General features: G+C 57.1%; 1 protein-coding gene and 1 long non-coding RNA gene across 5 annotated transcripts in view; one reads left to right on the forward strand and one right to left on the reverse strand.

Moving 5' to 3' along the window:
* Positions 1 to 1,271: 1,271 nt before the first annotated feature.
* Positions 1,272 to 5,000, reverse strand: LOC118584205. Of its 2 annotated transcripts, none has more exons than XR_004945010.1 (3): positions 4,751 to 5,000; positions 1,849 to 2,496; positions 1,272 to 1,349 (listed from the first exon to the last, which is right to left on the reverse strand). It is a non-coding gene; the product is annotated as an uncharacterized LOC118584205 (long non-coding RNA). The 2 variants fall into 2 exon arrangements; XR_004945009.1 differs by having other exon boundaries at positions 1,849 to 2,533.
* Positions 5,001 to 5,206: 206 nt separating this feature from the next.
* The window catches only part of Gse1 (Gse1 coiled-coil protein), a 340,277-nt gene continuing 331,289 nt past the window's right edge, over positions 5,207 to 14,194 (forward strand). For 2 of the 3 annotated variants that reach the window (XM_036187549.1, XM_036187551.1), the window contains exon 1: positions 5,208 to 7,541. In XM_036187549.1, coding sequence (XP_036043442.1) covers positions 5,307 to 7,541 — 2,235 coding nt within the window. In that variant the 5' untranslated portion in view covers positions 5,208 to 5,306. Of the gene's footprint in view, positions 7,542 to 14,194 lie in introns of all 3 variants that reach the window. The other variant, XM_036187548.1, reaches the window with a different exon arrangement.

The raw sequence follows: 14,194 nt of genomic DNA on the forward strand, positions 1-14,194 counted from the left end.
GTTCCTTCAAGGCTCCTCCCTGATGCTGCTTGAGTTCCTGCCCTGATCTCCCTCAATGACGGACTGTCATCAGGACCTGTAAACCAAATAAACCCTTTCCTCCAAAGTTGGTTTTGGTCATGGTATTTATCACAGCCACAGAGCAAACTAGGACACTCCTTCTTAACACACACACACACACACACACACACACACACACACACACGCACACAGTGTGTATATATGTATATATTGTGTGTGTGCATATATATGTATATATGTACATATGTATATATACATAAACATAATCTCTAAAATGCAACAAAATTTCACCAGTCTTACCCTGGTCTCAGGAATTGCACCTTTGAACAAGTCCCTGCTTCTGGGGACCCGATTCCCTTCATCTAAAGCAGAGGCAACACTTCTCCAGCCACCAGGCCCGAGCTGTCAAATGCTAATGGGTATGAGTGGCCCCAGTCAGCCATCCAGGGATTGCTGTTTTATTGTCCATAGTGACATTCTTTCCCTCTGAGGAGGATGTGTTTTTGCCAGTATCCTGCCATGTTTGAAGCTCTTTCTGTGGAAAGTAAGTAAGTGCTTGCTCTATCCAGATGGAAAAGAAAGGGAAGGGAAGCGGGGAAGGAGAGGAGCAGAGGGGAACAGAGGGGAGTGGGGAGAGCAAGTAAAGGAAGGGCAGCCAAAGATCAGTTTTCCTCTTTTGGTCCCCAGCTAGCTGGAGGGCAAACCCAGGCCCCAGGCTGCCTCTGTAGAAGCAGATGAACAGACAGTGACTGGGTCCTGGGAAGGATGCTGGAGGAGTGCACACAGAGGAAGAGAGAAGTGATGTAAGGAACAATAAGACGGATGTCAAAGCTGCAGGCTGGGAGAAGCTGGGAGCCTTGGGATAGCTGGAATTTTATTTCAGGCTCTGAATGATGGATATATCAAGCAGCTGAAGACTGCAGAGGGGCAGGGTGATGCTGGCGGGATTTTTTTTTAATTTGTTTTAATTTATTATATATTTGGTTTCTCGAGACAGTGTTTATCTGTGTAGCTCTGGCTGTCCTGGAACTGGAGACTTGCTCTTCAGACCAGACTGGCCTCAAACTCAGAGATCTGCCAGCCTCTGCCTCCCCAGTGCAGGGGATTAAAGGCACGCATCACCACCACCAGGCTTATTTTTAATATTTTTATTCTTTGAGAATTCCATGCTTGTATAAAATGCATTTTGATCTTACCTGCCTCCTTCCAAGGTTTTATTTTTTGAGGCAGGGTTTCACTTTTCAGCTCAGGCTGGCCTTGAACTTCCCATCCATCTCCAGGGTGCTGGGATTATAGGAGGTACCATCCTGCCAGATGGCCTGATGATTCTAGAACAGAAGGCATCATGAGGTTTGGAGTCCTGCATCCCTGGTCCCAACATTGATTGGGCCCTGCGAAACTAGGACAGTGCAAGGCAGGCCAGCCGGGGCTCATCCCCTTGGGAGACACAGCCGGAAACAGACACAGTACTGTGTGGTGCTGGGAGCTGGAGAGAGCTAGGGGGAGGCTGGGAGATGCCCCACAGGCAGCCAAAAATGTGAGCTGTGCCCAGATGCTCTGTACCTCTGCTGCATGTCTCCATGGAACCTGTGGGCTGTGAGTTCCCTGCCCTGAGTTGGGCTAGTGGGAGCTGCAGTATTGCCCATGCCTTGAATAGTGACAGGTATGGAAGGGTCATGGCCCCTCCACAGCCGCAGGCAGGGGGATGATTCTGCTGGATACCCTCAGTCTAGATTCTCTCTCTCTCTCTCTCTCTCTCTCTCTCTCTCTCTCTCTCTCTCTCTCTCGGTTTCTCTGTGTAACAGTCCTAGCCAGCCTGGAACTCACTTTGTAGACCAGGCTGGCCTCGAACGATGCTATGATTCTTGACAGGCATGTGTGGATGGCTCAATCCAGTTTGAGCTTCGCACATGTGAACGGCCAGGCTGGGGGCTGGAATGACATGAACATGAAGTGGATACTAAAGCATTTTGGTGTCTGAGTATCTGGCACCACACAACTGGCTTTGTGTCCAGGCCAGAGCCTGTGAGAGCTTTAGTTTTCTTAGATGCATAGTTGGGGACACATGAAAGACGAACACTTAGGGAAAATCACTCGAAACATCTAAGGGGTGTGTGTGTGAGATGGGGGTATGTTTTCCCACCCAACCTGCTGTTCCTATGGGCTGGTTTCTCCTTATTCTGAACCTCAGTCTTCTCATCTGACAGCCAGGGTGCAATGACATGCCACGGGCCCTGTGGAAATTCAGGAACTGGTCCCTGCAAGGCCCAGGCTTGTGTTCAGCACTTGCCCAGCATGCCGGGACACCACCACTGCTGTGCTCCATATGGGGGGTTTTCTGGGGTCCCTCGACTCTTTGCCTTTGAGACAGGGTCTTACTGTGTAGCTCAGGCTGGCCTTGAACTTGAGATCCTCTTGCCTTGGTCTCTGGAGAGCCGGGCCTGTCAGCATTGCCTAGGTTCTGCTTTTCCCAAACTTAAAAAAAATGTATCCTTTTGTTAGCTCTGCTTTCCTGATGGAGAAACAGAGACCCAGAGGGTCAGAAGCCCCCTCAGCACCCCCCCCCAGCAAGGCTGGTAAATGTTGCTGTGACATCTGTCTGATGTGTCTGGCTGTGCTGTGGCTCCACCCCCCATGTCACCCACCCCCAGATGACTCAGCAGCATCACCTGTCTCCCTCCTCTGATCTGTGCCAGGGGATTTCCTGAGTCATTCACCCATTGAGAGAAACAGAAATCTGCCCCCCTCCACCCCGCCCACTTCACCCACAGAAGCACCCACATGTATTCCTGGACTTGTGCACACAAACACATATGCATGTGTATGTAACTATGCATTCACACACAAATGTATGTACAACACACACACACACACACACACACACACACACACACGTATGTCTTCCCACACACGTCTACATACACAGCACATGTGTGTAGTAGCACACACATGCTAACATGCACACAAACAGCCTCCCATCATGTCAGCCTTCTGTGCTAGGCTCTCATTTGGCCCACTGTGGCGGGAGCATGTGCCCATTGCACATAGCAGAAGACTGAGGTTGGTAGAGTTAAGAGGTCTGCCTCTGTCTGAGGTACACACAGCTGGCGGAATGGGGTTTGGGGCTTTGGATCCAGGAATGGAGCCAGTCCTGGCTCTTCAGTGTGCAGGATGGACCTGGAGGAACTGGCTCTTGGGAGATCAAAGGATGTAGGAAGCAGAAGATGGCAAAGGAAATAAAATGAATGATGAACAGATGGGAAGAAACATGGGCAACTCCAGCTGAGTCCCTACAGATGCGCCTGAAGGGCTCTGAAGATGGGCAGCTGCTCCAGGCTGAGGGGCCTTCACCTCCAGGGAACCTGCTGTGCTTGGGCAGAAACAGCTTCCCCAGGCTCCTTCCTACATGGTGAGACCCCCAGCCCTTCCTTAGTTAGAACAGAAAGGGTTCCTTCAAGAGGGAGCTCCCATCCATTGGCCTCGCCTCCAACAAGCTATGGACACTGCCAGCAGTCGGGGGATTGCACTGCCCCCCCAATTCTGCAAGACAGTTTGCTGAGCCAGCACTTTTCTGGGCCAGGGAAGGAAGAGTCCCATGCTTTGCCGCGTTGACACCCCATCTGGTTGATCCTGGAGCCCTGGAATGTCAGGGACTCCCAAGAGGCCTTTCTTCTGCCCATTTACACAGGGTACAGGGGCTTTATTTACATGTCAGCTCACCAAGTGGGGGCTCCTGTCCCCAGGGCCCCAGGTGCTGCCTCCTGCTAGAAGGGTAAACAGCTGGAAGCTGCTAGAAAGCAGAAACTCACCGTTCTGAAGCTTCAGGGGGCCCTGCTACAGATGGGAGACTTGAGGCCCAGAAGGGTTTGGGATTGCTTGGTGGCCCAGCCTGAACCAAAGGGCACCATCTGTGTGTGTGTGTGTGTGTGTGTGTGTGTGTGTGTGTGAGTGTGTGAGAGAGAGAGAGAGACAGACAGACAGAGAGACACAGAGAGACAGAGACAGACACAGAGACAGACAGAGAGAGAGACAGACAGACAGACAGACACAGAGAGACAGAGACAGACACAGAGACAGACAGACAGACAGAGAGAGAGACATGCATGTGCGCCTGTGTGCTTGGGAGGCGCCAAGGACAGTCTCCAGCAGCTTCTGGGTGACGGGCCAGATGTCTGCCTGAGGAGGCTGCATACTCCATGCAGAACCCTGCTGCCTGGGTCTGAATCCTGCCTGGCCTCTTCTTTTGAGTCATAAAGTGAGGGACCAGACATCCCACACTTGCTTCTTGGGGGAAGTGGCTAAGAAGCATGAAACAGTGCTGAACTTGGCCTGCAGGTCTGTCTCTGTGTTAACCTGCTACAATGTATCTGCATCCAATACATTAAGTCGTGGGTATCTGTGATCTCTGCTGCAACACTTCAACAAGAAGGAAAAGGGTACAGAGAGGTTGAGTTCTTAGTCCCAGGACACACAGTATCCTTCTTACTCCTACCCCTAGGGTGACCCGGTGGCCCCTGGCCAGTCAGGTTGGAGATAGGCTGTGAGGACTGTCTCCAGGGTGATGCAGGAGGCAGCTCCTCTTCCCTCTGTTTCTAAAACTAGGGCACTGGGCTCAGAAAGGTGACCCCAACCCCGGGCTACTGAAGGGCCAGGACCCCCTCCCCCCAGCTTTGGAGGCGGGGGTGGGGGTGCCCTTCCCAAGCCTCCCTTGGTACCCATCGGTCCTCACCTGGCTCTAATGCGTCCGGCTTGACCTTTCCTTAAAGATCAGCGGCAGCGGCTGATGGGTTTCGTGGGTCCCAAAGGAGACCCTTCAGACAGCCCGAGCCACGGGCTGCAGAGCCCCTAATTGGAGCAATGAATCACCGCGGGCTCCTGCTGGACACAGAATAGACAGAGGAGCTGAGCGCTATTGTGCCATAGTTTGGGACACAGGGGGGTGAGAGAGGGTGGGGAGGGAGGAGGACGAGGGGGGGTGCGGGGGTTGGGGAGAGAAGAGGTCAGGGGAGGAGGAAGGAGGAGGATCAAGAGGAGAGGATGAGTCAGGGGAGGAGGGCTGGAGAGGAGGTAAGGGGAGGAGGTTAGGAGGAGGAGACGGCAGGGGAGGAGGGTAAGGAGAGGAGGATTAGGAGAAGGAGGAGTCGGAGTCGGGGGGAAGCGGGGAGAGGGAGGAGGAGCCCGGGTGGAGGCGGGCAGCAGGGCGGCGCGAGGGAGGGCTTCCCCGCCTCCGCCTCCCTCCCGCGCCCTCCGCCCCGCGCCGCCCCGCCTCCCTCCTCCCCAATTAAATGACCCGACGCTCGGGCCGGCGCCGGAGCTCGCACATGCGGCCGCCGCAGCCGCCCGGGGCTCGTCGCCACCGCCGCCAGCGCCACGTTCCGGGCGCGCTCTCCGGCGCCGCCTGGGCCCGCACCGCAGCCCGCCGGGGACTCGGCAACCCCGGACACCGCCGCGGAGACCCTCCGTGCGCCCCGGGCCGCGTGCGCGCCGCCGCCCGCCAAACTTTGCGAGTTGGGCGCGGGGCCTCGGGGCGCGCGGCCGGAGCAGCCGGCAGCCGCGGGGAGCGCGGAGGCGGGCGCGGCGGCCGGGCCATGAGCGGCCGGGCGGCGCCGCTCTCCCGCAAGCAGCGGCTCATGGCAGCGGCGGGCGCGGCCCTGTCGTGCTTCATCTGCGGCGGCGGCATCGCGCGCGGCAAGGAGCTGAAGCTGCCGGTGAGGCCGGCGGGCCCCGCGCAGCCCTTCTTCCCGTTCCTGCAGCAGCAGGAGCCGGCGCCCGGTGCGCGCGGGCTGAGCGCTGCCGATGGCTGCGTGCTGGTGTGCGCCGTGTGCCGCTGCTTCCTGGCCGAGCAGTGGGCCGCCTTCGAGCGCGCGCGCACGCCCGTGGACAAGCGCGTGTACTGGCTCAAGCGGCCGCACCAGTGCGACGCGAGCGCGGGCGGCCGGCGTGGGGCCCGCGAGTGGAACGCGGAGGACGCGCGCGACTCGGAGCTGTCGGAGCTGTCGGACGCCGACGCGCTACCAGAGCCGGAGCCCGAGCCGGAGCCCGAGCCCGAGGATGCTCACGACACCACTAAGCCCGGAGCCCGGCGCCGACGCACGGGGCCCGGGACGCACTGGGCTCCCGAGCCGCGGGCCAGCGTGCTGAGGGGCGTCCAGGAACCCTGGCCTGTCCCCACTGTCCCCACAGCGCCCGACGGCACGGACAGCGCCGCCTCTAGCCGGACCGTGGGACCCCCAGAGCGCAGCGGCACCCCCGAGGGCAGCGACGTCACAGGGAGCGTCGGGGACGAGGGCCTGGAGCGGCCTCCCCGGACGCCCGCAGACAGCCAGGCCCGTTGTTGCTACGTCTGTGGGTCGGCGCTGTCGCCGGCCTCGCAGCAGCAGATCCACGTGCAGAAGCAGGAGGCGCCCGCTCAGGCGCCCTTCTTCCCCTTCCTGTGGCTGCACAGCCCCCCGCCCGGCGCCCAGCCCATCACCGAGGCGGGCAGCACCCTCGTGTGTCCCTGCTGCTTCTCGTCCCTCACGCACCAGTGGCAGAGCTTCGAGCTGGCCAACGTGCCTGTCCTGCAGCGGCTCTATGTGGTTCCCTTGAACAGCCACGCCCCCGGCATGGCCTCCAAGGCCCGGAGACTCCCCAGAGAGGAGGGGCCCGCCACCGCCGCGGGGCTGCTGCGGGAGGCTTGCTACCTCTGCGGGGAGGACTGTACACGGGATGCCAGGGCTGTGCCCTCCCGCATCGTCAACGGCAACTCGGGGAGCTCCATGCACTTCCCCTTCCTCAGCCTCCTTCCTTGCCCACCCAACGCTCGGCCCCCCAACAAGCGCTGCGAGGTTCGCAGCTGTCCCAAGTGCTTCAGCGTCCTGGAGGACGTCTGGGCCCTGTACCGGGCATCGCACAACCGTGAGCTCATCAGCTCGGTACAAGGCTTCCTGGGCAGGTACCACCAAGCTTTCTCCGCCTCGGACCCTACTCTGAGCGAGCTGCCGGCTTCTGCCCAGGGAGGCCCGCCTGCCGTCTGTTACATCTGCGGGGCTGAGTTGGGGCCGGGCAAGGAGTTCCAGCTCAGCATGAACCCCGCTAGCCACCTGGGCGAGAAGGAGCCCTTCTTTCCTTTCCTCACCGTCTATCCGCCCGCCCCACGGGCCAGGCCTGCAGACTCCACCGGCCTGGTGACCACCTGTGTGCTCTGCTATCATGACTTGCTGGGTCAATGGCTGCAGCACGAAGCCAGAGCCGCTCACCAGGCTGTCAGCGCCTGGTCTAGGCAGTACCAGGTGGACACGTTCGTGTGTTTCTTCTGTCAGCAAGAGAAGAAACGGTGTCTGGGGCTGAAGTCAGTGAGGGTGGCCAGGCTGCCCTTGTTCCTGTATACCCTGAGAGCCAGCCACAGCCTCTTGGTGGATGACGGCAGGCAGCTGATCATTGGTGCCTGCGTGGAATGTGGGACCCTGGTTTGTGCAGGTCAAGGGCTCGTCAACCAGGCACCCATGGGCTGGAGCTCCCCAGCAGCAGGAGTAACAAAGGTAAGCAGTAGCTTTCATCTCCTAGAGCATCTGGGTCGGCAAAAGGAGAGACGTTTTCTGTTCCTTGGTGGTTATCATTGATCCAGCCTGGTGTGTCTCTACAGGAGGCCTTCTTCTCTTTGCCTTGCTAGCTTGGCTGACCTTGGAGGCCTGGGGCAGGAGGTTAGAGGGCCTGGGGGCAGGGGTGGAAGAGTAGCTGCTGCTGGAATCAGCAGGCATGGGGCTGAAGCTGGGCGTGTTTGCTGCGGATCTATCAAACAGAGGAAGTTCGGGGCACGGCTGTTGTCCGCCCGATAACATTGGTAATTAGTGTAGCCAAGCAGGTCACCCGGAGGTCCCAGTGACAAGTTCCTCTCACTAGCTCCTGGCTGCCTCTCTCTTCCCACCCAAGTGCCTTTCATTTGAGTCTTCCTGGTGGCTTTTACGAAGCAGATGGCAACAGATTCCAGACGTGTAGGCGTGGGATACAGGCGCATGGGACCCGGGATGATGGCCTAGACAACCTTAGCAGTGGTTAGAGTCTCTTCTTTGCCAGTCAGCTGCGTGGAGCTGGGCTGAGGCCTGGGGCCTGTTTTCAGGATGCAGCTGTCTGCCTGGTAGGAGACAGTCAGGGCATTGGGACATTGGGACCTAGCTTTATAAGAAGGGGGCAGGAGCTGGCCAGGTGGCCCCAGAAAGGGAGCGACAGGCAGGCATCTGTGAACTGCACTCACTGTCCTGCCCTTGGGCTGGGATCCTAATTCCTACCAAACAGACTGTCCTGTCCCGGGCAGAGGCCTATGTGGCAGTGACTGGCTAGGGACCTGCAGAGAGACACAAAGGTGGGTAGGTGGGCCCAGTTCAGGAGTGGCTGTTTGTGTATAAAGTGTCTGGGTCCTGCGATTGTGCATGTGCGTGTGTGTGATTCCCTGGGCACAGGAGGCTGACCTATGAGGCAATCAATTCCTGTTGTGCCTGGGTCCCCTTCCCCAGGCTCACAACCCCCCCCCCTCCCTGTATCACACACTGCCTTTATCTTTCCTTACCAGAGTTGGCCTTGCTCTTGAGTTGCCTTTAAGGCTTTGATGGCAATCACCTGCTTCTGGCATAGGACACCAAGCCTTTCATTAGCCACAGGTGTGTGACAGCCAGTGCTGCGGCTGTTGCTGGGACTTGGAAGGCACAGCTCCACAAGGTCTGAGGTGCAAGAAGAGCTTGGCTCTGGGGCAGGACAGGCCTGGTCCTGGCCTGCTCCTGTCTTTGCTTCAGAGCTGTCTGCCAACAAGTTCTTATCCTGGCTGGGCTCAGCTCTCTTGGCTGAGAAGTGGGAATACAGGCCACATGGTTTGTAGGGATGTTCTGATAATTAAACTAATCAGGGCGCATTTGAATGTCACCAGGCCAAGCTCACTGTGTTGAGGCTGTTCGTGAGACCCCTGTGTTTGGGCAGAAGGCACAGGGCACTTTTGAGTAAGGCCATAGATACAGGAGGGGTGCCTGTTGGAAATTGGTTGTGATGCTGTGTGGGTGGTTGATGTTCACTGGGGGCATGGAGTTTTCTCTGAGGAATGCCAACTTTATGCAAGCTTGACCTCTGTACAGGAACCCAAGTATTCAAAAGACCCTTTGGGTCCCAGGCCAGCAGGGGTGGGAAGTAAAAGCAGTTTGTGTGGCCCCCAGGCGCCTCCCATGTCCACCCAGGGGGCTAAGTTAAGCATCCAGTGAACTTCTGCCCTGTCCTTGGCCCTCACCTTGGCCCTCACCTTGTCCCATGAACCTTTTTACTCCCCACACTGAGCCTCAGGTAAGTCCCGTGACTCGCACAGCCAGCAGGTGGCTGAGGGTTCTAGCCTGGAGCTCAGGACCTCCCCTAGCCCCTGGGCCCTGCTCCAGCAGTTTGCCTGAGATGCATTGGAAGCTGGCAGAGTAGCAAAAAGTACAGAGACAGGAAGAACCCTGGAGCCCTGGGGATGGGAAGAGCCTGCTAGGGATGAGGGGACAGAAAGTACCAGATCTGGTAGCCTTTGCGGGGAGGAAGAGCTTGTCCTCTGTGCTGAAGGGTAGCTTGAATGAAAGTGTGGAAGGGACAGGGATGTGTCTGCAGTGGAGTCTATGCTGCAGTGGGGGGGGGGGGGTGGGGTGGCAGGCATATCTCAGACTCCACTATGGCGATGGCGGGAAGGAGGAGCCATTCAGCTCCCAGGGTCCGAGGATGCCGGAACGGAGCCCTCTGCCCTCTGCCCTTCCTCTGCGCTCCTGTTCTTCCCATGTATCCCACAAATATTTATAGAGCGCCTACTCTGAGCCAGGCACTGTTCCAGATGCTGGGATCCGGTGGCAGGCACAGCCTGCAGTATCCCTGGGGAGGGACAGGCACAGACGGTCCAAAAGGCTGTTTCCCCGCAGCGCTGAGAGCTGAGAGGCCATCAGCCAGACTGGGTGCAGTGCAGAGACAAGTGAGGCCTGTGCAGAGGGCCAGGCTCCTAGGCTGTCAGGAGTGGAGGCACAGCCTCTCCCTTGTCCCCAGGCTGGCTTCCCGAGCTGCCCCTGCCCCCCCCCCCCCCCCCCCGAGTCCCTGAGCTCCCAATTAGCCTTTCTTTCTTCCTGTGTGCTGTCTGAGACTTAGCTGGCAAGTAGGAAAGCCTTGTAAGGGCCAAGGAGACCCACTCAGGGAGGACATAGCATGTTCCAGAACCTCCTGGAATTTTGGAACCCTGGTAGATGCTCCCTCAAGTGAATCAACTTGAAAACATCTGAAAAATGATGTGTCTAAGAAGTCAGAGGAAGGGATAGAAGGGAGATGGTATCTGGCATCCTCTAGTTGGGATGCTGGCAGAGTCATCCCCCCCCTTGGCCCCCCCTCCCCCTGGTCCTTTGATTTCCTAGAGCTCGGTGCCCTGCCCGCCAAACCATCCTGGTTGTGGCACAGGTTGGGCAGTGGCTAGGTTGGGCCAGGGAGGACTGTAGCTTGCTCTTTCTAGGCCTGGCATCCCTACCCACATCCCCCAGGAACTATAGAAAGACCCCAGGTTTAAGATAGGCCTGGCCTAAATCATTCTATAAGGAGCAGGATGTGTGACCTTGGGAGTGACCCTTGACCTCTCCGAGCCTTGGTTTCCACACCTTTCCATGGCTGAGTCAGAGTATGGCTCCCCTGCCACCACCACATGCCTTGTCGCTGTGAATGGCCGGCTGCCTCTGCCCCCAGTCTGTCCTGTAGGGGGGCCAGGTTGTGAGGTAAGTTTGGGGACAGTCTCATGAGGAACTGACTCCCAGGCTGCTGTGCTCCCTGTGTCCGCGGTCACTATATTTTCTAAATGCTCCCGTGGAGGGTCTAACCCCCCATACTATCCTAGGTTGGAAAGGAGCCTAGAGAGGTTAAGTAACTTGCCCATGGTCACTCAGCCAGTTCCTGCAGGGTCCTGCTCTGGAACCTGTCCTACTTTCTACCCTGTCCTGCCCTCTGTCCCCTCTGTCCCCCTGCTGTGAAGGTGGCCATCCCTGGAGGGTCGATGGCTCTTCATTTGTGCTGTCCTATCCCCTCTGCTACTTGCACTTCTCAGGGGCAGAGGCTCCGGAGGGCCCTGTGAGAGGAACCCTGCTGTCTCTGTCATTCACCCATCTTATTCTGCCTGGCCAATAGAGGGCTACCCCCTGCCTCTGCTCCCCCACATGGCCAGGTGTTGCCTTTGGCTGGCTCCCGTCTTCTGCTCCCATTTGTGGGAAGGTGCCTGCCCTGAGACCGCCGTGTCCTCTCTCAGGCACCGTGGGCAGCACAGACTAGTGGAGCCTGCAGTTGGGTACCTCCTGTCCCCCAGCTTGTTGCCAAGAGTCTCCTGGCCGAGCCCCCAAGCCTAGTTGTCACTGTGCTTCTCATCTGAGCACATCTCAGGTCCGCAGAGCTCTGCCAGGGTGGCTGCACATCTGTCCCCTGCTTCTTGGCACGCCGCCATCGCCAGCTTCCCTCTCTGCAGGGAGGCCCTGGCCATCACCGTTTGCCTCAGGCCCTCGGGATACAAGCTTGGGCTCTTTCTGGAAGGTGCCAGACAGTGCTGGCATCTTCCTCTTGGCAGCAGCTGGGCAGCTGGGCCGTGGGCCTCTCTGAACCCTGGGCCCCTCCCCTTCCAATGGGATGTCTACGTTTCCTTGCCGGTGTGGGAGCCTTCTGCTCAGAAGAATAAATTTTCCAGATGCCTTGTGCTAAACCTGGAGGAGATTGGAGCCTACTGGGAAAGAGGAAGTGGAGGCAAAAGGTCTTAAAAACTGAGCCTTCCCTGGAAGCAGGGTGGGGAAGAGGGCAGGGCTGAAGGCCAGGCGTGTTTGTAAGGCTGCAGGCCTCATGTCTGCTCAGCTCTCTTGGGACCTTGCCCTGGCGAGGTTAGTGCTGCAGGGAGAGTCCCTGGCAGACCTGGCGGTGGTAACTCGGGTTGTGTCTGCATGGTTGTGGAGCAGCCCACATCCTGGGCTCAGGTCCCTTTGTCCCTCACATCTGGGTCCTGGCTGGATGTGGTGAAGGACAAGACGTCTGCCCTCAGAAAAGAGTGTTTTGGAACTTGCTTCCTGTTTCCTAAGTTACCTATGTAGGACACACATGGGTGATGTGGAAGGAGCCTCTACTCTGCCATGTGACTGTGACTTGGTTTCCCCATCTGTCACAGCAGTAGGACCGGTGTCCACCTGTGTTAAGGAAGGTGAGGCCGTGGCTTGTGGTGTGTGGGCGCCCTGCTGCGGGTCTAGGAATGGTAGGTAGCCTGCCCTCAGAAGGGTCGGGGTTGCAGTTCACTGCACATGACCAAAGCGTGGACTCAGCAGGTAAAGGTGTTTACTGTGCAAGCCTGAGTTCAGTCCCCAGGACCCCAATGCATGGAAAGTGAGAGAGAACTCACTCCATCCACAAAGTTGACCTTCAGGCTTCCATCCCCATATGATTAGCACTCAGGAGCCCAATCATATGTATAAAAATAATGATAAATAAATTGGTTTAAATTTACCATACAGTGCTGCAACCCAGGACACCGAGAGTCTGTCCCCTGGAGGGTGACACAGTTGGGTCAGAACAACTTGTACTGTGAGGACCCACGGGCCACAACTTATGTCCACTTTGCAGGTGGCTTCTTTGTAACACAAGCTGATGAATCATGTGTGACAGCGCTGTGCTAGGGACCTTCCCTCTTTCTTCAGTCCCCAGCCTCACACAGATTCTACCCTCCAAGACACAAGCACTTGGAACCCTGGGATCTAGACCCAGCACTCAGAGTGCCTGCAGGCAGGACACCTGTCCACCTGGGTCTCAGTTTTCTCTCTCTGTCAAATGGGCATGTATAGTGGGGAATGTAGAGAAGGCTTCAGCTTCTGCAGTCGGTACTCTAGGAGTGCCACTTACAAAAGCCCTGTCCTTCTCTGAGTGAGGCACAGAGGCGGTTTGCCTGTGTCATGCGCTAGGAGACATGGGCTGGGAGTGGTGCAGTTGGAGGAGGGACCATGTGTCAGGCTGCTCCTGATCTTCCCTTTCATCCTCCATGCTGCCCACTGTGTTCCTCTCTGGGCTCCCCTTGCCATCCGCTCACCCGCCCCCACACACTGCCCGTCCCTCCTCTGGCCACGCAGGGATGCTGTGGGTGACGAATGTCCTGTGGCGGTGGGGTCTTTGCCACTTAGCAGGTTGGAGGACAGGCTAAGGAACCTAAGCCATTTCAGGACTAACAGGGCAGGCAGGGCTGGCGTAGGGTCATCAGCAGGCCTGTCCTGTGACCTGGGGACCAGGGGCCTCTACAGAGCCTTAGTAGAAGCTGAGGCCTGTCTCCTACCTTCCCAGCCCCCATTTAGAAGAGTCAGCCACTGTCTACCAGCTTTTAGAATAGCACTTCTCAACCTATGGGTCATGACCCCTCTGGGGGTTGAAGAACCCCTTCACAGTGGTTGCCTATCAGGTGTTTACAGTGTGATTCGTAACAGTAGCAAAATTAGTCATGAGATAGCAACAAAATAATTTTATGGTTGGGGGTCATCCCAGCATGAGGAACTGTATTAAAGGGCCACAAAATTAGGAAGGTTTTGTTCCAGACAGAAGAGCAGCAGGAGAATCAGTGTGCTGACCCCATATGGTGATCTTTCCAAACCTGCAGACCCTCAGGCGTACTTGCTTCCTGCCGTCTGGGGGCTATAGGGAACTGTATTCTACAGACCTCCGACATGACAGAACCTTGGTATGGGGACTCAGGGAGGGGTCTTAGCCTTTACCCTATCCTCAAGCCTAGAGAGGCCACAGTGACCCAAAGGGACCTGGGCAGCTTAGAGTTTGACATCCCCAGGGTATCTCGTGGGTCACATCTGATTGGCTAAGGCTCCCACACTGAGATCCCCCTTGTTGCAGATCCTTCCAAAAGATCCCATGTCACGGTCTATGCTATTTTTCCCTCTTATCTCATCATGTGACATCCAGGGGTTCTGTGAACAGCAGGGCCTAGACCAGTGGTTCTCAACCTTCCTGATGCTGTGGCCCTTCAACACCACAGTTCCTTGTATTGTGGTGACCCCAGCCCCAACCATAAAAGTGTTCTCATTGTTATTTCATAACTGTAAATCTACTACTGTTATTAATTGTAATTTAAATACCTGTCTTTTCTGATGGTCTTAGGGGACCCCTGTGAAAGGTCATTTGACCCCAAAGGGGT

Source organism: Onychomys torridus, chromosome 5 (assembly GCF_903995425.1).
Source record: "Onychomys torridus chromosome 5, mOncTor1.1, whole genome shotgun sequence".
NCBI lineage: Eukaryota > Metazoa > Chordata > Mammalia > Rodentia > Cricetidae > Onychomys > Onychomys torridus.